General features: G+C 47.2%; 1 protein-coding gene across 1 annotated transcript in view; it reads right to left on the bottom strand.

Annotated features, from left to right (window-relative positions):
- The window catches only part of ZSWIM6 (zinc finger SWIM-type containing 6), a 402,232-nt gene that overhangs the window by 23,172 nt on the left and 355,901 nt on the right, over positions 1-23,159 (bottom strand). Inside the window, exon 11 of the mRNA XM_069627333.1 lies at positions 17,784-17,941. Within this exon, the coding sequence (XP_069483434.1) occupies positions 17,784-17,941 (158 nt within the window). The remainder of the gene's footprint in view (positions 1-17,783; positions 17,942-23,159) is intronic.

Below are 23,159 nucleotides of genomic sequence, written 5' to 3'. Positions count from 1 at the left end.
ATATCACTCCCAATTTCCCCCCAGCAAACAAGAGAAACAGGAATGATTGGCAAACTGTCAAAAATGGTTTTAAAGTTGGCTTTGAAGCGAATGGATAACACACTAAATCTGGATTTAATTCAGTGAAATTATTTAAATACTCATGGGAGCCGCTTTACCTGGTTTCAGACGCACACTAGCAATGATTTGAGAGTAATAAGCAAGTTGAAAACTTAATTTTGAGGTCGGGTGAAATGAAAAAGCTATTTTACACGTTATAGATTTTTGCCAAATGAAAGATTTGTGGCAAACTTTTCCGTGTGCGTTAATCGCGATCGTGGGAAAACTATAAGGAGTTGAGATGCGGTCTTGGGCTCTTTAGAAAGCTTAGGAGGTTAGCTACAGGTGGACTTCGTTTGAAATATGAAGTTATGGAGGTTTTCGTGGAGGTTGTTTTTTTTTTTAGATAGAGGCAAATTGCAAAACAAGGATGCGCTTTTAAAATACAAACAAGGTTTTCTTGACACCAGGAATGGACTATGAAGAAGCAATGCTACACGACAGCACAGCCACCAGACCAGGAAGTCTCCAATCAGGTTTTTGCCCGCCGAGACACTTGCCTTCTTCAGATAAAATTTATCAGCGCAAAGATGATTTTAACAATATTATTAAAGAAGGACTATAGCACTATAGGATAGTTTGACGTTGCCGAACAGTCTCTGCGCTCTTAAGAGGCATCTCAAAGCTCTTATGAATTTTGGTGCGACGCCCTGGTCAGTGGAATGCCCGGACACATGCCGTCTAGAAGGTTGCGGGGAGGGCTGTCGACCCTGCAGATCTGTGTGCCAATGATGAAATCGGCATACACATTGCCGTCTTTGACCATCCCGATATATCCGTCGAGGCGGTTTGGGGGTTGTGTGTTGACCTTTGTGAGTAGCGTGTGTGTCCCTGTTGCCGGGGTGTACCCTCCCCATAGCAGAACCAGTGGCCTGCCTGCCGGGGCCGGACGACTCAGAGCGTGGCCGCTCCGAAGATAGGTCAATGGCATCCGTGTCTGAGCCAGCCATGTCTGTTGCTCAATACCTCGTCCCTCTTGGCGCTTGCGGGGGGGGCGATACCCTCGGCCTACGCGTAGGCCGCCCACTGTTTAAGTCGTCATTCTTTGATTGTTTTAGGCCGCAAGAGCTGGCAAGACCGACCGGACGCCTCGTGGTGATCGAGGGAGACACTTATTGCACCTCCGATGCATGTCCTTCCAGGGGTACTTGCCTTTACAAGTAGGGCAACATTTGAAAAGGTGTCCTGTCCATAGCTCAGTTTTATAGCGACAGCAGAACCAGAAGGGAAAAGAGGGGAGAAGGAAATCCATTCTTGAAAAGAAATAGAAGCCACGGAACACGCCCTCCCTACTGTGTAGGCCTGGCCGGAGGGCCAAGGCCATGCGGTCCACAGCATCGATCGGAGCACCATCCGGCGAAGTCTGCAGTCTCTTCCGTGGTCTTTGCAGTGGTAGTTGGAAGTAGTCGCCGAAGGGGACCAATATATAAAAACAACCAGAGGTCGTGGACAAAGAGCGCAATTTTATGAGCTCTGCATAAGGTGACTAGCTAGCTGGGCAGAAAAAATAATATGAGGGCCATCGACGCGTGAGGGATTTTGGGTACACTACACGTCACGTTCGGGATAGTGTTGTGTTACAGGCACGCCCATGTCGACGTTCCCTTTTGATCCTAGAAAGACAAGATTCAATACCCTGCGATTACCACTAGATTTCGGACTATATGCACAGCATGTGATTCTAAGCAGATTCACAAGTATCAGAAACCATTTTATATCTTTAGTTTGACTTCTAAACCCACTACCTTAGATATCATGGTCTGTCATTTTTATCACGTTTTGTTTCTGTACAGTTGCAAATTGTTTGTACAGTGCTTCAGCGAAAGAGCTATAAAAATACAAACAAATACAAAACAATACAAATGCACAGAAACAGCCCCCATGAGATGACCCTCGGAATGGTGCTTCAGAAGCAGAAGGGACCCAGCCAATTGAGGCTCACACTAGGGTACTGATCACTGGCTTTCTTTTGAAGCCAGTAAGCAAGGGAACGGGACAGGGTTGAAATAGACAAAAGGGGGAAATGGACCTGGAGAAGGGCCCCACCATCTTACTTTATGTTGGGGTTCTTCCTCCCTTTTCCCCCTCTCCCAAACCCCCCTGCTCCTCCCCCCTCTCCCTCCCCCCAAACCCCCCTCCCCCCTTCCTCCTCCCAAACCCCCCTCCCCCCAATCGTCTGAATAGGCTGAGGCAGTGGAGAGGCCATCACAGTGGGCTAAATGGACGCAAGTGGTTGCGAAATACTGTCCGCTGCCATAAAGCAATGGTGCTTTCCAAGAGACTGGCTCGCAGACAGGCACCAACTGGATGGGAGGTGGGTGGGACGAGGGCGACTGTTGTGACCATAAAATAAGATATCCACAGGACAGTTTAGTAAAGGCAAGTGGGAACCCTAACTGATCAGGAGAAGCAGTAGTAGACCGGGGCGCACGACATCCAAAAGTTCAAGCCTCAAGAGAAGCTGTAGTTTTTTCAGAGCCACTGCATGAAATTACAAACCAGACTATTTGGTCCTGTGCAAGGTAATGCTACTTTTAAATACTGGTCACTGTTAGTTAACAATTGGCAGTGTCACACTGTGGGAGACTGCACAACACTTATCCGATCGGTATTAGGTAACCCACCCTTTCGTATAGGTCTGTACTATACATGTTTGTGTGACCGAGCAGCCAGGCCTATCTCAAGAGGGGTAAATGTGAGCTGTAGAGCTCTACAGATGAAATCAGTCAATACAAGTAACACTTGCACTCTCAAGGTTTCTGTTATATGTGGGATACATTACTCACCATAATCGTATTTCTGATGCTTGCATTTGCTTCGATTCACATGTTGTGCATAGGCCGACATCTAGTGGAAGCTGCAGAATATTACAGTTTGTTTTTCGAAACTTGAAAAGGGGCATCTAACCAGGGCGTGCCAGTAATACTATCCCTAGTGTGACGTCCCCTTTACCAATGATCCCTCACCCCTGTAGGACCCTCAGATTGTTTTTTACTGACATGAGGTAGCATGAGTAGCGCAAGTACAGAATATCCAAGCAGATAAGATAGTTAAGACTACAAGCATCCATGCGGCTTATCTCAAAAGGGGAGGAAGGACGGGCACATGTGAATCTAAGCAGATACAAGCATCAGAAATACGATTACGGTGAGTAATGTATCCCTTCTGAGGCTTGTGGAATCTGCTTAGATCACATGCTGTGCATAGATTAGCGAGCAGTGTTAGAAGGAGGAGGTGGGATGTGAGAAGGTAGACGAGCAAGCCAATGTCTTAGAACCACCTGTCCCACTTGAGTATCTGTTTTGGAATGAGTGTCAATGCAGTAGTGCTGAGTAAAGGTGTGAATAGAGCTCCATGTAGCTGCTTTGCAAATGCTGTCAAGGGGTACATTTGCAATGAAAGCCAGAGTGGCTCCAATACCTCTTGTAGAGTGGGCCCTTGGAGTGAAAGGCAGTGTCTTATTTGAAAGGGAATAGCACAGATGGATACATCCGACTATCCACCTAGAGATGGAATTCTTAGAGACGTGATTTCCTTCTCTGCTTGGAGCTATGGAGGCTTTCTTAGCGGTCTGGTCTTGTCTACATAGTAGAGGACTGCCCTCCTCACATCTACTGTGTGGAGTTTCACCTCAGCAGAGCTCTTGGGTTCCTGGAAGAAGGCCAGTAGCTCAACAGACTGGTTAACATGGAATTTGGAAATTAACTTCGGTGAGACCCTAGGGCGAGTGCGTAAAACCAGTCTATCCTTATGAATAGTAACGAAAGGATTCCGCACTGACAGAGCTTGAATTTCACTGACCCTTCTTGTGGACGTGATGGCTACTAAGACGGAAGTTTTAGAAGTCAGGTGTTTGAGACTAGATTTGTGCATGGGCTCAAAGGTAGGTCCCATGGGCTTAGCAAGTACCACATTAAGGTCCCAACCTGGTGGGTTAGAAATTGGAGGGTGGAGTCTTTTTACCCCTTCTATAAATGCTTTGACAACCTGCACCTTCCACCATGACACCTTGTTATGGGAAGTGGTGTAGGCTCATAAAGCTGCCAGTTGCACTTTGAGTTCAACACTAGCCCTGCATCCAGTAGGTGGAGCATATAGGTGACCGCACTAGAAGCAGCACAATGAACAGGGCTGATTTGCTTATTCTGGCACCAAATTACGAATGGTTTCCATTTATCATAGTAACAGGGCCTTGTGTTTGGTTTTCGTGACTCCAAGACATCCATACATCTTTGAGGTAAATTGAGATGTCCGAACTCTAACTTCAGGAGACATGCTGCCAAGTTAGAGTTGGGTTGAGGATGCACAGTTAGCCCCTCGTGCTGGGAGAGTAGGATGTACCAGCACAGGAGTTTGATGGGGGGGTTGTGGGGGGGTTCGCACACTGCAAGCTTGCGTATGTGTGGATACCATGGTTGTCTCGCCCACATAGGAGCAAACAGGATGAGTGTAATCGGTTCCCTGAGGATTTTGTTCACCACCTTCCTCATCAACGGGGTTGGTGGAAAGGAAAAGTGTAGGCAAATATCCCGGACCAATTCATCCAAAGGGCGTTCCCCTTGGAGCCTGGCTTGGGGGGCCTGGATGCGAAGTCTGAGCATTGCCTGTTTGCACTTGTGGCAAATGGGTCTATAGTGGGGAACCACACAGAGGAGGCCTCCTACGACCTCTTCGTGTAGTCGCCACTCGTGTTCCTCTGGGAAGGGATCTCCGCTCAGAGCATCTGCTAGCGAGTTGAGTTCTCCTGGAACATGTTGGGATGACAGGTAAATCAAGTGCCCATTTCCAAGTTTTCTGGGCAAGCTTTGACAGATTGGGAGAACGAGTGCCCCCTTGTCTTAGGATCTGCACTGACTGTTTGGATAGGAGGGGTTCGAATGCCCGAGGCGCTCTGAAGACTCCCAGAAGTTTTAGCAGATTGATGTGGTTCTGAGCCACTGTGTGAAATCAGAGACCCTGATCTGTGTGGTGAAGGTAGTGAGCTCCCCACCCTGCCAGAGAGGCGTCTTGTGACGACGGCCTGTAATTCTGGATCGTAGAAGGGTTTCCCCTTCGTTAGATTTTCTCTTGTCCACCAGGGAAGACTCTGTGCTAGTGTTGGTGAAACGACCACTAGATCGTCCCACTGACCACTTGCTTGAGACCACTGTTTCGCCAACCATTCCTGCATGGGTCGGTCGCAGGCGCGCGTGGGGAAGCAGGTAAATGCAAGATGCCATCATGCCTAGCAAACGCAAGGCTTTGCACATCTTTATTTGGCGACCTGACTGATAGAGGAATTTGCAGCAACAAATTTCAAATTCTTTCCTCTGATGGGTATCTAGGACAGATCCCAAGAACCGTTTTGAGGTGTTTGGCACCAGGCTTGACTTTTTCTCGTTGATTGAGAAACCCAATTGGAAGAGGTGGTCGATTGTTCTTTGGATGAGGGGGGACTCCCTGTAATGAGCCAGTCGTCCAGATAAGGGTACACTGGGATTGCATCCCTGCGTAGGTGCGCCGCCACCACCGCCAGTACCTTGGAGAATACCCTTGTAGCCAGAGCTATTCCGAAGGGCAGCACCTTGAATTGTTTGTTAGTGTTGGTTGTCTATCTTGAAACGCAAGAATCCTCCGTGCGCTGGCAACATTGAAATATGAAAATATGCATATTTCATATCCAATGTTGCCATGCAACCCCCCTTTTTTAGTAGAGGGATTACTTCTTGTAGAGTAGTCATGCAGGATTTTTGTGGCTTGAAATACTTGTTTGCAGGTTGCAAATCTAATACAGGGCGCATTGTCAGATTTTTTTTGGCACAAGGAAGTAGGTTGAATAAATACCCCTGTTTATTACCTGATCTCCTCGAGGAGGATCTTCCGATGTTCCAGTGAGTGTATTTTCTGTCTCGGAGGACGGTCGTGGGGGAGCCCTAGCAACTCTATGCAGTATCCTCTAGACACTGGACAGCACCCATCTGTCCAAAGTGATCCCCCTGCCATGCGTGGGTGTAGGTGGAAATGCGCCCCCTGCTGGGGATGCATGGGGGGGACTTGAAGCGGAACGTCACTGTTTGTTGGGTGGCGTACCATCTCTGGAAGAGCTGCCTCTACCCCTAGTGCGGCACCTGCGCTGCCCTCTGGGGAAGCACTGTGAGGATTAGGACTGATTGTTACCCCATGAGGTTCCCCGATTCTGGTAATAGTTTGAACCCCTTTGGGAACCTTGGCTCCGAAAGCGGCGAAAATTGTTGTTTCCCCTCTGTCCAGAGGGTTTATTGGTGAGTTGACCAAGAGATTTTAGGGTCTCGTACTCATCCGTTGCAGTCTTTAAAGCTTCCTCCACTGCCTCGCCAAATAGAACGTTCGGTTCCACAGGCATATCTATAAGGGTTGCTTGGGTTTCAGGTTTGAACCCTCAACCAAGCATGACGCTTAATCACAGTGCCTTCTGCGATTAACCTTCCAGCATTATCTGCTGCATCAAAGTTTGTCTTTAGCATGCAGCCTGATACAGATCTTCCATCTGCTGCTAGTTAAGCCAGCCGTCTCTAAAGGTTCGGGTGCGCAAGATACCAAAGCGGATACCTCTTCCCACTGACGGCAATTGTAGCTTGCCAAAAGGGTGGCAACCTTTCTACCCAAAGCGTACAGTCTTACTCTCCTTATCAGGAGTTGCTTCTGAAGAAGCAAGCGGTGTACCTGCCCTTTTTCCTGGTGGTTGTTACTACCAGTAATGCCAGTTTTAATTGGCCCCTAATGTAAAGGGGATTGGAGGGTGCTGCCCGGGTGACATTAGGGGTTATGGCGACGGATCAATCCTACGCTGAATGGATTTGAACAGAGGGATAGCCGGAGTAATGGCTCTCTTGTCCTTGTCTTTTAGGATTTCTTCAGCGAAATCCATGTCTTCTTGGAGCCCTTGTGTGTCGATATAAAAATGGGCAGCTGCTTTAGCCAGTACCTCATTGAGGAGAGGTTGATTATCAACAGGCGAGTCATGTACCGGGGGGCTCTTTAGGAATCGGGGAGTCAAGATTGTAGGCTTCAGCCTCATCCTCCTCCTCCTTTCATCGCAATATGAATCAGGGTGGTAGGGTTCAACCCTAAAGGAGTCTGTGACCAAGCCCTGAGTTGGAGGGTCAGAGCGGAGTTTCTTAGCAGGGGGCTGAGAGGAACTAGGTATTGCCTTAGACCCCGAAGGGGCAGAGGTAGCAGGGGGTGGAGTAACTATGAAAATAATTAGGGTCCTTTTCATAGAAGTCAGCCATGAATGACATCCTTTTCATTACCCTATCAATGTCAGCTGAGTTCCATTCTATAGAGCTAGGAATCGCAACATGTTCTGGTTCCTCAACAGTGCCCATATTATGAGCAGTGGGAGGAATGAGTTTAACTTTAGTGGTAGGATCTGATACCTTGGACTTCCCTATAGATTTAGGGTCCTTCTGTTTCTCCTTATGAACATGGTGTTCGGAAGATGACTGTTGTTTATCCCCCCTTCCCATGACTAGAGGAGTGTCTCCAAGTTTTTTTTAGGGGCCTCCGAGGGATTTGACGCCTCGTTTCGAGATTCGGATGAGGTATTCAAGGAAGGACGTCGAATCTCGGGTGTAGACGCTATGCGTCTTGGCTGTGTAGGATAGAGGGCGGAATCGTCAGACGATCGGGCCTCGGGAACTATTGGTAGTGTGACACCTTTGTCAACCGAAGACGGTTGGCCTTTGTCATGAGGCGAACGGCAAAGCCCAGAGGACAGATTAGTTGGACCGCTCTCTTGCCATCTTCCTTTGCCGATCGCTCGACACGCGTGTCGAGTCACTGCCGGGGCTGATGTGCTTAGTGGAGGTAGTAAGTGTATCGCTTTTGCCACCGGGTGTTGTCCCCACAATTTGGCTGCCGGCCAGTCCTTCGGGGTCGGGGGCCTGCGCGTATGTGTCCGAAGTCATGCCTCTGCGCTCACTGTCCGATTCGGTGGCGTTGCTGCCATCGCTGAATGTCCCCTCCACTTCCATGGCCTCTATCTGCCTGGCGTAATGGGCCCAGTGTTTAGTTGAGCAGTCTTTAAGGGTTTTTGGCTTGAAGAGCTTGCAAGCTCGACAGGTAGCCTCGGGATGGTCTCGTGGGAGACCGATTGCACGTATTGTGCTGGTCTACCCAGGGAAACTTCCTGTTACACTTTGGGCAGAACATAAATGGAGTACTCTCCGTATGTTATAAAATGGCAGGGGGCGGGAATATGTAGGAAAAAAGGTGGAAAGAAGCCTGTAGGACCACCCCCCCACTCTCCTTACTGTACAGGGCCGAGGCCACAGGCCTTCCAAGGCCCGAAGTCCGTTGTGGCAGTCTTCGACGGCTGGTTTCCTCGATTTTCACTGGTGTCGATATTCAGCGCAGGGTGGAAGTGAACAGGGAAGTTTTGTAACGATAATTATAAGTATAAACGGCTAAAGTCGAGGGAACTTCGCAACATGCATCCCACTAGAGGGTCCTACACACGTGAGGGATCATGGGTACAGGGGACGTAAAGTGTTACTGGCACGCCCTGATTCGACGCCCCTTTGAGTTTTGAAAAACAAACTAATACTCCGCAGCTTCTACAAGAAGTCGGCTTATGCACAGCACGTGATCTAAGCAGATTCCACAAGCCTCAAAAATATATATTTATATACACATCAGTTTTAGTTAAGCACTCTTACCAAACCACAATGGTTTGTAATAAAAAGTCAATAAAGTTGGCGAATACTCTTTGGACATGCGAATACATTCCTCCTATACCATGAAGTGACATTAATAACAAGGATAGTATTGCACTTATCTTAGACACAAATATACTTTAGTTTCAGGAAGGAATGGTTAGAACATACTTTCTCATAACATGACAATTTGAACCTCAAATTAAATCTAGGCAAGCCTTTCCCAGCAGTAAAAGTGTTCAACAAATTACAACCTATGAAAGGACAAGCAATGCCAAAGTCAATAGATCAGAAGAACAAGTTACTTACCAACTGATAACGTTCTTTTGATTGGATGTTCCTCCAACGTATTACTCATGTTAGATGTATTCCATCCAGCTTTGCTGCTCTTCGGAAATTTTTTCGACAGAGGCCGCCGTGCGTCGATGTCGTCGAGTCTATGGTCGCTCGAAGGCCTCCGTCGAGGGTGACGTCATCGGGTGTATAAGTAGCATGCGCGGCACCCCTTGGCCTCAGTTCTGTTTTTCCCCTTTTTTTTGCCTGTGATCTTGTACTGTGTAGATTGTGCCGGCAGATAGGTATTAGCCTTGCGAGAATTGAGATGGCAATAACCCGGAAAAATCTACAGAGGGGTAGGTTGGGAGGGCGATGAGGAATACGTTGGAGGAACATCCAATCGAAAGAACGTTACCAGTTGGTAAGTAACTTGTTCTTCGAGTGGATTGTGTCCTCTAACGTATTCCTCATCTTAGATAGACTCCCAAAGCAGTATTTTGTTACTTTCTCTGGAGGAGGCGTCAGATTTTTCTTTTTTTTTATATCAGTGCCTTTAGATGGCGGAATAAACCACTGCTTTTTCACAAATCAGCTCCCTATACTGGGAAGCATCCAGGCTATAGAATTCTGAGAAGGTGTGAAGTGAAGACCAAGTTGCTGCTTCGCAAATGGACCTTATTGGGACACCTCTTTGAAGGGCCGTGGAAGAGACGATGCCTCTGGTGGAATGAGCCCTCAACCCTTCTGGTGGGTCTTTTTGCGCTAGTCTGTAGCATTCGGAAATGCAAAGTACAATCCAGCGTGAAATTGTCTGTTTTGTTACCGATTGACCCAGTTTCCTTCCTGTGTATCCTATAAACAACTGGTTGTCCACTCCAAGCCTAGAAAGTCTAGAGATGTAAAAGCTTAAAGCTCTTTTTGGATCCAGTCTGTCTAATCTTTCTTCCTCCTTAGAAGGATGAGGTGGAGGATAGAATGAGGGTAAAACAATTTTCTGACAAATGAAAATCAGAAATTACTTTTGGTAAACATGATAGTTTAACCCTCAATACAACCCTGTCCTTATGGAACACAGTATAGGGTGGCCCAGAAGACAGTGCCTGCAATTCGCTCACTCTTCTTGCCAATGTTAGAGCAACTAAAAAGGCTGTTTTCCATGTTAGTAATCTTAATGGACGGGTGTGCATAGGCTCAAAAGGGGACACATTAAGAATTTTAGGACTAAATTTAGATCCCAAATCGGTACTTGAAATGGGTGAGGAGGAAACGCATTAGTGAGACCTTTTAAGAATTGTGTCATCAAAGGAATTTTGAAGTAGGAGCATTCTTCCGATGAGCGCTTGAAAATGGAAAGCGCTGCAAGGTAACCTTTTATTGTTCCGATATTCAGACCTCTATGCGCTAGGGGCAGAAGGAAAGATAGTACTTCCGGAATAGAACATAGAAAAGGATCGACATTCTTTTCCCTGCACCAGTTGCAAAACATTTTCCAACGGCAACGATAAAGAGACTTTGTTGCTGGCCTTCTTGCCGAAAGCAACACCCCCACATCATCATCATCTGGAAGGCTCCAATTCCTGTATCCCAGCATTTCAGCTACCAAGCATGAAGGTTAAGTGTTCCTACCTCTGGGCGGAGAACCGGACCTTCCATTTGAGAGAGAATGTTCTCTCTCTGAGGAAGAAGTACTGGAGGACAGATGGACATATCTAGAAGGTCCAGATACCACGTTCTCCTGGCCCAGTCCAGGGCAATTAGGATCATGCGGTTCCGCGAAGCGTCTCAGCCTCCTGATGACCTGAGGAATGACGGGAATCGGAGGGAATGCGTACAATAGTGGAAAATTCCAATCCACCACGAACGCGTCCCCCAGGGCTCCTCTCGGGGGAAATTCCCTTGAGCAATACCTTTCGCATTTCCGGTTGGTGCTGGTTGCGAATAGGTCTACCTGAGGAGTTCCCCAAAGGACGAAGATCTCTTGAATGACTTCCTGAGCCAGTTCCCATTTGTGGGACACTGCTCTGCCTGCTCAGAGCATCTGCCGTCATATTCTCTTCTGCGGCTAGATGAATTGCCGTTAAATCGCCCAATACCAGAGCTGCATCGCCTCTCTGCACAGGGGTAGTGTGACCCCCCCCACACCACCTCTTGTTTAGGTAGTGCATGGCCACTGTGTTGTCCGTCATTATCAGGACATTCTTTGCCCTGACAGATGGCAGGAAGGCCTTCAGCGCTAGTCCGATTGCCCTCAGCTCTAAAAGGTTGATACGTAGTTTGGACTCCGATGGAGACCAAAGACCGTTGATTGTCAAATCGTTGGCATGAGCTCCCCACACCAGGAGTGAGGCGTCTGACACTACTGTGATCTCCGGCCATGGTTGCCAAAAAGGTTCTCCTTTTAGGATGTTCTCTGTACAGGTCCACCATAGATGGTCTTGTCTGACCTTGTTCGGAATCTGAAGAAAATCCTTCATTTGACCCGAGAACTGGGACCACTGAGTCTTTAGGGCCCATTGAAGGGATCTCATCCTCAAGCGTGCCTCTGGCACCAGAAAGATGCAGGAAGCCATGAGGCTGAGCAACCTTAAAAAGTCGTAAGCCTGGAGATTTTGGGCATTTTGGAATTTGGAAACCATCTGAAGAATATCTTGAGCCCTCGTCTTGGGAGGCGAGCCCTTTCCCAAGGATGTGTCTAGTACAGCTCCCATGAGAAGCTGCTGGGAAGGTGTCATTTGAGACTTCTTGAAATTGAGGGAGAAGCCCAGTTTGTGGAGGAAGTGGCAGGTGACTTTCAGATGATCCAGTGCTTGCTCGGCAGAGCACGCTCTGATCAACCAATCGTCCAGGTAGGGGTAGACATGAATCCCCCCCCTCCCCTGAGGTGCGCAGCCACCACTACCATTAACTTGGTGAAGACCCTCGGGGCGGAGGTCAACCCGAATGGCAGGACTCGAAACGTATAATGTGAGTCGCCAACTACGAACCTCAGGTATTTTCTGTGTTTGAGATGAATCGGCACATGAAAATAGGCATCCTGGAGGTCCAATGACACCAACCAGTCCTGGAGTTGAAGGGCCTGAAGGATATGAGAAAGGGTAACCATCTTTAATTTGTCTTTCCTGAGGAACTTAGTTTTTGAAGTCCAAGATGGGTCTCAGTCCTCCGTCCTTTTTGTGGATCAAAAAATACGGGGAGTACCATCTCTTGTTCCTCTCCGCTGCAGGTACTGGTTCTATAGCACCTTTCTCCAGTAGGTGCAGAACTTCCTGCTGTAGGAGCGGGTTTGAAAACTTCAACGGGTGTCACCCTGGTGGACTGCTTTGAGGTTGCTTTAGAAAAGGAAGGCTGTAGCCTTGGGCTATTATTTCTAGAGCCCAAACATCTGAAGTAATGGCTCGCCATTCTTGCAGATGCTGGGACAGCCTGCCTCCTACAGGTGTTTTGTGGTGCAAGTCCTCAAAGTGGTTTTGTGGTGGATGTTGCAGACGCTGATGGCAAAGAGGCTGCAGCTGGAGCTGGCTTAGCACGTTTTCCGCGTCCACGAGTGGCCTTTCTTTGGCCCCTTTGACTGGCCATTCCTTTCGTCTTTCCATACGAGGTGTAATAACGATAGGATCGTCCCCTCCATGATTGCCCTTGCACACGAAAAGGCTGAGGTTGCCCAATAGCAACTCCTAAAGATTTGGCCGCTGCTTTTGAGGTCTGCAACCTCTCAAGGCTCTCGTCAGCCTTGTTGCCAAAAAGGTGAGACCCGTCAAAAGGCATGTTCAGAAGGCGGTTCTGTACGTCCGGTGCAAAACCAGACTTCCGTAACCACGCAAACCTGCGCATTACCGTGCTAGTGCCCATGGACCTGCTTACACTATCCACCGTGTCCAATCCAGATTGAAGCGATTCCTGCATGGCCTCCTTTCCATCTCTAATGATGGCTAGGAAACCTTCCCTTTCTTCCCCTTCTGGTATGTGCTCCGCCGCCATTGATATGCACTCCCACATACGAAAATTTTGCCAAGGCACATGTGGAGTTGGCAGATTTTAATGCCATGCTCCAGGTTGAAAATACCTTCCATGCCCAACCATCCACACGCTTATCGTCCCTGTCTGGAGGGATAGACGGGTAAGCAAGTTTGTTGGAAGCTGTGGCTGCCTGTATGACCAGACTCTCGGGAGTTGGATGTTTTGACAGATAGCCGGGGTCGCTACTGGCTGTGCAGTATTTTGATACAAGGGACTTCTTTACCGGAGGAATAGAATCCGGAGTTTCCCAATTCTTGGCCACCCTGTTTTGTAAGGCTACATGAAAAGGTAGTACGGGGTCTTCAGTGGGACCATGGTCCAATTTGTCTGTTAAATCGTCTTGGAAAAATTGGGCTGGTGGTCTAGCCCATCTAAAGTAATCTACCACCTTGGTCATTAACTGACGAAGATGGACTGGCATGCTCTCCTGGATCTGGTCTACTAAAGTCATTCTCAGGAGAAGTGTCAATGCCACTTGCATTATGTAAAGACTCCACCAAATCCCTCATTCTGCTTTCCTCTCAGATCAAGCATTCTGGGACATTTGGGGTGCCATATTCCAATCCAAAAGGTACATTTTCTCCTCGGATCTCTGCTGTTCCTCACAAATTGAGGTCAAGGATTTGAAAAACTCCTTCCTACGGAGAGGCTTGAAAACCTTCTCTGGTAGAGGAGGATGAAGAGGTGTAGAATCAGGCTCTGAAGAAATTACATGTTTTGTAACTTTATCCTTCTCTTTTTCTGGCTGCCCTGGCTTGGTTGGAGCCTTTGGCGCAGAGGGTTTCAACGTCGATAAAGGCGTCGACGGCATAGTGGTCGTCGACAGGGTCTGCATCGAGGGCATAGAGGCAGTCTTCGACGATTTTCCCTTCGAGGTGTGACAGGTCTCGGACGGCGTCGGTGACCTTGAGCGGTCGACTCGAGAGTTTATCGCTCGGCGTCCTGTAAGGTTCCCCATCTTTTTTTTACCATCACCCGGGCTCAGAGCGCACGAGTGTCGGAGCAATGACGCTTCCGGCCGGCTTCTTAAGAAGGCGCAGACCGAGGCTTCGCCTTCTCAAACACCTCCATCATTTTGACCCTGAATGCTTCCCACTCTTCGGAAGACTAATGTTTCGTGGGGCATTTCATTTTTTTCAGAGACTCGTCTGATGAGGTGGAGGGAGACCTGTGATGATGTTTTTTCGTTTTTTTTGACAAAGACGACGAGCGATGAGAATCGCTTCGGGATCTAGATCGATGCCTTTCGCGTCTAGGAGATTTCTCCTCATGGGGTCTCGACGCTAGAGGCTTTTTGATCCTTCCGACCTACCTGTAGCTTTCCTCTCCTTTCTCGCAAGGCCTTCTCCGTCATCGCCTGACACTTACAGGCCTCCATGTCGTAGCCTTCTCCGAGGCACCACAAACACTCGCGGTGCGGGTCCGTGATCGACATTTTTGAGCCGCACGACTTGCATTTCTTGAAACCCGATCTCAGGGCAGGGTCGTGATCAGTGTCGAAGGACATATTTTATATATATATATATATATATATATATATATATATATATATATATATATATATATATATATTTTTCACAGAACTCGAGGCGCGCCGAATGTCCGAAGCAACGGAACTGCAGAAAAACGGAATTGAGGCCAACAGGCACTGCGCGTGGTACTTATACACCCGATGACGTCACCCTCGACGGAGGCCTTCGAGGGACCATCGACTCGACATCGATGCACGGCGCCCTCTGCCGAAAAAATTTCCAAATAGCAGCAAAGCTGGATGGAATACATCTAAGATGAGGAATACGTTGGAGGACACAATCCACTCGAAGAGTGCCTTTAAGGAGCCAGGACAGCCAAAGTCAATTGGACCAAGTTGATCGTCAGATGCACTTCTTGGATAAAGTATTTCACAAAGTGAGATAGGTCAAGAAAATCACTTAAGAAACACAAGCTGTTAAGCCTGTGCAAGGGGAGTTGTCCTGGACTGTGGTGAGGGGACTCTGGATCAGGAATGCCTGCGTCTGGAGTGTCCTTAGGAGGCTCCTGGAGCTTTTGGACGGATTTGTTCCGAAGACGTTGCACTCGATAAGGGACACTCAACCCCTGGCATTGGGCTTCTGCAGCACTGACGAGGCACAGCAAGTCGGGGGTTGTGCCAAAGTGGAGTTCGTCACAGGGCTAGTTGGTCCCACCAGCCCAAGGGGAGAAGTTGTTCTGTCCGGAGCTTCTCCATCGTTGCGAAAAAGGAAGTCAGCACAGCAGCAGGGCTTCACCGGGCACTTCGAGGTCCAGGAGGTTGCAGCAGGCTTCTCTTCACAATTTCTTCTTTGGAGATTTCATCCAGTGGTCGACTGCCTGTAGTCCCAAGAACCTCCCCTTTTAAGCTCGTTCTCATTCATTCACAGCCCTAGGCTGTCAATCACCCAGCAGGGTGGGTGTCCTCCCTGGCTGTCCGGCCAGCCAGCCAGCCAATCGGGACTGGTTTTGTTCAGGCACACCTAGAGACAAAGGACAGGGGAGTTATGGGACCTTCCCTCACTTCCTGTCCTTCCAAACTAACTGGAGCCAGGGGCGGGCTTCAGTACTGAAGCCCGCCAAAGGCAAAACGCAGAAAGGGCTCAAACCTGTCTCAACTTACACAGTAAAAGCCAAGAAAGACCTCACAAACAGAAAATGGCTAAAAAAGACAGGGGCCATTTTGACAAAATGGACACCTATGGATGCTGTACTGCAGCTGAGTTCAACTTGCGGTAAAAATGCACACTGGTAGTAAAAAGTAAACCGCTGCCACCATCCATTTAACGTAGTAAGGGTAACAAAACATGTTACATGAGAAGGTAGTCTAAGGAGCTACTAGGTAAACACCCCCCCCCCCACTCTCCCGCCAGTACTCCACATAAGTAGGTGTGTGCTGGGCCTACAAAGTAAAATGGCAAGTAAGATCAATTTCACCTTACTATTCTTGGGAACAGTAGTTTACACAAGAAAAGGTATTTAAACCTTAAGAGAAATCCAAAGGATCTCTCTGTGATACTGCACTGAGGGTGCTGTGTGTTTCTATACAAAAATCAGATGCGTATGGAGTTTGTCAGACTCCAAGAACAGTGAAAACATAAAATCCTAGTCAGGGGAAAAAACACAGGAGGGAGTGTGAAAAAGGTCCCACTCACTCAGAGGTTAAAATTAAAAAGTCCTAAGTCTAGCAAAAGAGCTGGGAGTCTCCAAGGTGGGAGGCCATTAGCACAGAAATGTTAATTCTCCACAACGTCACCTTTGAACATCTGCTAGTCATTAATCCTAGGCATGGCCTTCTAAATCAGAAAGGGACAGTAGATCAAAAAACAGAAGCCAGTTGGTGTTCCACTTGATTCTTAGGCACCATATGGGGTGGCTGTGAGACCATGGCAACAACACAAGCGATTATCTGACGCCATTCTAAGAAGCTATATGAGAATGCTTTTGGGGGGCAGGGTGGACCAACAATGATGCTCTGGGAACAAAGTGCCGTATAGCAGCTCTCAGCAAGACGTTAACAGAGGAATTTATGAACAAAACCAATAGGCCCTGCTGAAAGCCGCAGTAGTGTAAAGAGACGGTCATACGTCAGCTCTTAGAGCAGAACCAGTAAGACGAACCCAGGGAGAGGGCTGTTCAGGCACTTTGGAATGCTTCCCTGTAGGAGCGGTTGTCTTAGGCATAGCAGGCATCACTGGACTGCTGGTTCCAGTAGGGCGATTTGAACAGAGGCCATAAGATCAAGAAGCCGCCCAAGTCTAGTGGTAATGGAGAACAAATCTGGCAGTTTGAACAAGGCTTACCTTTAAATAGCGCTTCTTTGTTTAAACAGTCTATCAAGCTCAAAGTGGATCCCCACCACAGCTAGAATGCAGAGCCCGAAATTGTGTTACAGCACGTGCATAAGAGTCAGTTCTCAGAGCCTAGATTCTAGATAGGGGGAGGAGGGGACTGGCTGCCCTAGAAAATCAGCAGGAGTCACCGCTAGAAAAACAAGAATATCTGTAGCAGAGCAGGTGGGGGTGGCACATGTCAGAAGCTGTAATCTAGGTTTTGCAAGTATTGATATCAAGCCTTTGCTACCAACTAAATGTAGTGTGATGAACAAGACTGGATCTAAAGTGAAAGATTTAGCAGCATACAATGGGTTTGAACAGCACTTTCTACAACCAGATCATGTAACCACAACTCAGTCAGCCTACAACAGACTACTAATGAACAGGTATTTTGTGGACTTTGAGTAAATGCCTGGCCAGACACGTTTTAATAATCTAAAAGCAGATCCCAGCTCTACCAGGGCATCATCTGCTGGCAATATCAGGCTATGTTTCACACATACTAGTTTAATGGGACACCTCTAAACTAAGCTCTCAAGGCTTTATTGATGGGCTAAACACTGGTAATGAGATCAACCTCGGGTAAGCGTCAGGCGCAGTGATGTGGGTTTAGTGTCCGAGATGATCAGAAAGAACTGACTGCACACCCGACACTTGTCACCCACCATATAGTAAGACAATTACATCTGCTTGAAAGGCCTAAAAAGTACTAACATTGGCTACATGAGCTGTGGCAGTATTAGACTTGGTATATTTCAGATCACTTGATTGTATTACAAAGTACAGGACACCTTTGGGAGAATGATCCAAAACGGCATTTATACAAGCAGTACATTGAATTTAGATTGTAAAGCATTTGCATTGACTGTACCTTTGGCTGCTGTTAGCATAGTTGATGCTAACTCGCACTGCTGAGACTCAATATGACTTAGCGTGAACCAACGGGGATACCGGTTTGGAACCACAGATGCAATGTTGTGCGGCCGAGACAAATCTCCAATTGAGGCTGTAGTTTCCAGAACTAGTAACCTGTTGAGAAAAGGATACATCTATTTTAAAATATTTGAAAAAAAGAGCAAGGCTGAGTGGTTACTTGGTGGGCTCTGTTGCTCCGACACTTTGGTAAAGCCTACAAATTCCTTCAGGTTTGTATAGTATATTTAGCCTGTGAAATGATCCTTCAGTGTAAGTAAACAAAATTGTAGTGTTAAAGGATGTTGTGCGATGACTATCTGAAAATATAGCATTGTTTAGTGATTATTCCTCGAGTTTTACCAACATTATCAAGCCTTAGCTCCACTCCCTTTCATACTAAACACATGAAACTATGTAACTACAGAAAGCCTCCCAAGCCTAAATATATTTAAAAAAACGCTAAAAGCATAGTGTACTCGACAAACTGCCTTCAGATGTACTATAAAACCACAGTTCATAGCTTCACAACTTTGCCAATAAGCACCATGGCAGTTGATTGTAACAGACAAATCAGTTTATCCATTGTGTTTATTGCCATTAACACCTAGCAAAGCATCAGGCATGCTAAATGTAGAAAGAAAAAAAAAAGATTTTTTTTAAAACAAAGTCTGAGAAGGTTACGTTTTTTCTTCAATAAATAAACATTTTTAAAAAGAGCCCAAGAGAAAAGGTATGTGTCACAATAAACACAGCAAATGGAGCTCACAAAAATGCACCACCTATTTACATAGCATCCTCTGTGAGCACAGTAAAATGTCATGTCTTGTATTAAATGCAGAATGGCTGGCATTTGGCAGTGAGGGTACGCAGCAGTGAGTGCATGAAATGCAGGTGATCGGCCATCGTAGGGTGAGGCATGCAGGCTTAGGTAGTCCATTACAGCCCACCATTATAGCATTCTCCTTGATCCTCGACAGGTCCCCCACTGGGAATTTACAGAACCCCTACACACCGCCTCCCTGTGCCACTGTAAGCCTCTTCCACAGTTTTTGGTAGCAGAGAACAAAAACGTGCATTAAGCAATGTGCAGAAACAGACATCGACAGTTTGTTAGACTGGATTTTTAAACTCTGGCCTGGCGGACAGAGTTCAGGAGTCCAACCTAGTTATAGTGAACAGGGATAACTTGGAGTTGTAGCCAAACCAATCAAGGTAGCATGGAGTGGTCATGGTCAAGTCTCATGGGTGAGCGAGTGTGGCAAGGGGTCCACAATGAGTCGCAGTGAGCAATCAAGGATTACACTTACACAAGCAAAAAATAAAATATACGGCCAAGAACACTATGAAAAATGACTAATCGTAGGTGTTGGGTAAGAATTGATGTAGTAACATTACACAACGCTTATCTGCTTGGCATTAGGTAACCCACCTTTTGGTATAGGCCTGTACTACACAAGTTGGTGGAGCAGCCAGGCTTATCTCAAGAGTGGTAAATGTGAGCTGTAGAGATGTAGCAATGAAATCCATCAAATACAAGTAGCCAAGTAACACGCAAGGTTTCAGTTCTAAAGTTATTGAACATCAATTTTTAAATGAGCGTTCTTTAAAAAGGGCAAGATATTTAACAATCAAATATACTTTAAAATACTTTTCCAGAATCAGCACAAGTTTAGTGGATAGAGAGATTTTTTTTTTTACAAACTTCCTACACCCGGAGAGGACTTCATTCACAAGGAAAGTAATGGCATGTATGTACCACTAGCTCTACTTTGAAGATGGAGGTTGCAGAAAGCAAAGGTCAAAACGAACAAAGGGCTCAAACCTGGCTAGACGCGGAGAGTAAAAGCCAAGAAAGACCTCACAAACAGAAAATGGCAAAAAAAGAAGGCCGGGCAATTTTGGCAAAATTGTCACCCATGGGTGCTATACTGCAGCTGAGGATTCAGCCTGCGGTAGTAGAAAAGCACAATGCTAGGGAAATTAAACCACTGCCACCAGCCATTTAAAGAATTGAGGGTAACATACAAAATTAGAATGTAGGATAAGGGGCTACTAGGAAACCCCCCCCTCCCCCAGCACTCCACATAAAATGGTGTGTGCTGGACCTACAAAGTGAAAAGGTAAGTAAAGTCAATTTCACTTTACTATTCTTTGGAACAGTAGTTCACACAAGAAAACAGATTTAAACCTTATGAAAAATCTAAAGGATTTCTCTGACACTGCACTGAAGTTGCTGTGTGTCGCCATACAAAAACGTAGATGCCTATAGTTTGTGAGACTCCAAAAACAAAGGAAACATACCAGAGAAAAAAAGCTCACTCCAGGGTCAAAATTAAAAAGTCCTAAAGTTCAGCAAAAGAGCTGGCGGTCTCTAAGGCTGAAGGGAATTAGCACAGAAGAACTAGTTACTCTTACCTTGTAACGTTCTTTCGATGGGATGTTCCTCCGACGTATTCCTTATCTTAGATAGAAATCCTTCAGCTTTGCTGGCCTCGGAAAATTTTTTTTTTTTTTTTTTTCGCCAGAGGGCGCTGCGCGTCGATGATCGCCGAGTCGATGACCCTCGACGGCCTCCGTGCCGACGTCGACGTCATCCTGCCTATAAAGGCCGCGCGCAGCGTCCGTTGCTCAGTTCCGTTTTGTAGTCCCCAGTAATGTTTTTGGATTAGACTAATCACCTTGAAGGAGCATAGGCTGCAAACCCACAGGAAGTCATACTGCGGGGATGGATGGGAGGGTCGATAAGGAATACGTCGGAGGAACATCCCATCGAAAGAACGTTACAAGGTAAGAGTAACTAGTTCTTCGAAGGGATTGTGTCCTCCGACGTATTCCTTATCTTAGATAGACTCCCATAGCAGTGGTATTGTGACTGGAGGCGGGAGTAATAAAAGTTATGTTACCCTTCCAGAATGGACAGAGTGTAACACAGCCTTGCCGAATCTAGTTTCTTGACTAGAGGAGGAATCCAGGCTATAGAATTTGGTAAATGTATGTGCGGACGACCATGTGGCAGCCGCACATATATCTCGAATTGGCACCCCTCTTTGAAGGGCTGAGGATGTTGCGATACCCCTGGTAGAATGAGCCCTTAGATTTTGAGGAGGCTCCTTTCCTGCCAATTTGTAGCACTCCAGAATGGCTAAAATAATCCATCTGGAGATGGTTTGTTTTGTTATTGGAAGGCCCAACTTATGTCCTGCATAACCTACAAAGAGTTGGTCTGCTTGTCTGATCTTAGCCAATCTGCTGATATAGAAGCTCAAGGCTCGCTTAGGGTCCAGCCTGTGCAGTCTCTCTTCCTCCTTCCCCGGATGAGGAGGAGGGTAGAAAGAAGGTAATATAATCTTCTGAGTGATGTGAAACTCCGAGACTACCTTCGGGAGGAAGTTAGGCTTCACCTGAAGAACAACTTTGTCCTTGTAAAAGATTGTATGTGGAGGTTTACACGATAAGGCTTGCAACTCGCTAACCCTTCTAGCAGATGTCAATGCTATTAGCAAAACAGTTTTGAGGGTGAGAAGCTTCAATGAACAAGAGTGTAGTGGTTCAAAAGGGGCACCCTTTAGGAAGTTTAAAATTAGGTTTAAATCCCATAAGGGAACTTGAAAAGGTTTCGGGGGATAAACATTAGTTAATCCTTTTAGGTATTGTATTACCAATGGAATTTTGAAGTATGAAGGCTCCTCTGCAGTGCGCTTAAAGATTGATAGCGCTGCGAGATAGCCCTTAATTGTGCCAACCTGTAGGCCTGAATTAGCCAGGTAAAGTAAGAATGATAACACCATAGGTGTACCACAAGAAAAGGGTTCAATATTCTTTTCTCTGCACCAGCTGCAAAATTTGTTCCAACGGCAGCGGTATAGAGTTTTAGTTGCCGGCCTTCTGGCCGAAAGCAACACCTCCATAACATCATCCGGAAGGTCCCAATCCTTGTACCTCAACCTTTCAGACACCAAGCGTGAAGGTTGAGGGTCTTGATGGCTGGATGGAGAACCTGACCTTCCTTCTGCGAGAGAAGATCCTCTCTGTATGGCAGTCGAATTGGAGGGCAGATGGACATGTCTAGAAGGTCCGGGTACCACGTTCTCCTGGCCCAATCCGGGGCAATTAGGATCATGGTCTTCCGAAACCTTCTCAACCTCCTGATCATTTGAGGAATGACAGGGACCGGAGGGAACGCGTACAGAAGTGGGAACTCCCAGTCCACTACGAACGCATCTCCTAGAGCTCCTCTCGGGGGAAATTCCCTTGAGCAAAATCTGTCGCACTTCCTGTTGATACTGGTGGCGAACAGATCCACTTGAGGGGTTCCCCAAAGGGCGAAGATCTCTTGAAGGACTTCCTGAGCTATCTCCCACTCGTGAGAGACTGTGCTCTGCCTGCTCAGAGCGTCCGCTGTCAAGTTCTTCTCTCCGGCTAGGTGAATTGCCGATAGAGATTCCTTCCTGAATTGCCCAAAACCAGAGCTGCATCGCCTCTCTGCACAGTGGTAGTGAGCCTACGCCTCCTCTTTTGTTGAGGTAGTGCATGGCCACTGTATTGTCCGTCATTATTAAGACGTTTCTTCCCCGTACAGACGGCAGAAAAGCCTTCAGCGCTAGTCTGATGGCTCTCAGCTCCAACAGGTTGATATGTAGTCTGGACTCCGATGGAGACCAACGACCGCTGATGGTCAAGTCGTTGGCGTGAGCTCCCCACCCCGTGAGTGAGGCATCCGTGACTACTGTTATCTCCGGCCATGGTTGCCAAAACATTTCTCCTTTCAGGATGTTCTCCCGACAGGCCCACCACTGAAGGTCTCGGGCTACTTTGACCGGGATCCGAAGGAGATCTGTCATCCTTCCTGAGAACTGTGACCACTGAGTTCTCAGTGCCCACTGGAGGGATCTCATTCTCAGGCGAGCCTCCGGCACGAGGAATATGCAGGATGCCATGAGGCCTAGCAACCTCAGAAAGTCGTAGGCTGGGAGATATTGGGCATTCTGAAATCTGATGACCATCTGCAGAATATCTCGAGCCCTCACCTCTGGTGGCAAGGCTTTTCCCAGGGAAGTGTCCAGGACTGCTCCAATGAATTGGAGTCTCTGTGATGGTATCATCTGTGACTTCTTTAAATTGAGGGAGAAGCCCAGCTTGTGAAGGAAGTGGCAAACATAATCTAGTTGTCTCTGAGCCTGTTCCGAAGATACAGCTCTGATCAACCAATCGTCTAGGTAAGGGTAGACATGAATCCCTTCCCTCCTTAGACTTGCAGCCACAACCGACATTAGCTTGGTAAAGACCCTCGGGGCGGAGGTTAGCCCAAATGGCAGAACTCGAAATTGATAAT

The sequence above is a fragment of the Ambystoma mexicanum genome, chromosome 6p, assembly GCF_040938575.1.
Source record: "Ambystoma mexicanum isolate Mex_15411 chromosome 6p, UKY_AmexF1_1, whole genome shotgun sequence".
NCBI lineage: Eukaryota > Metazoa > Chordata > Amphibia > Caudata > Ambystomatidae > Ambystoma > Ambystoma mexicanum.
This window is presented reverse-complemented; position numbering and strand designations above follow the sequence as displayed.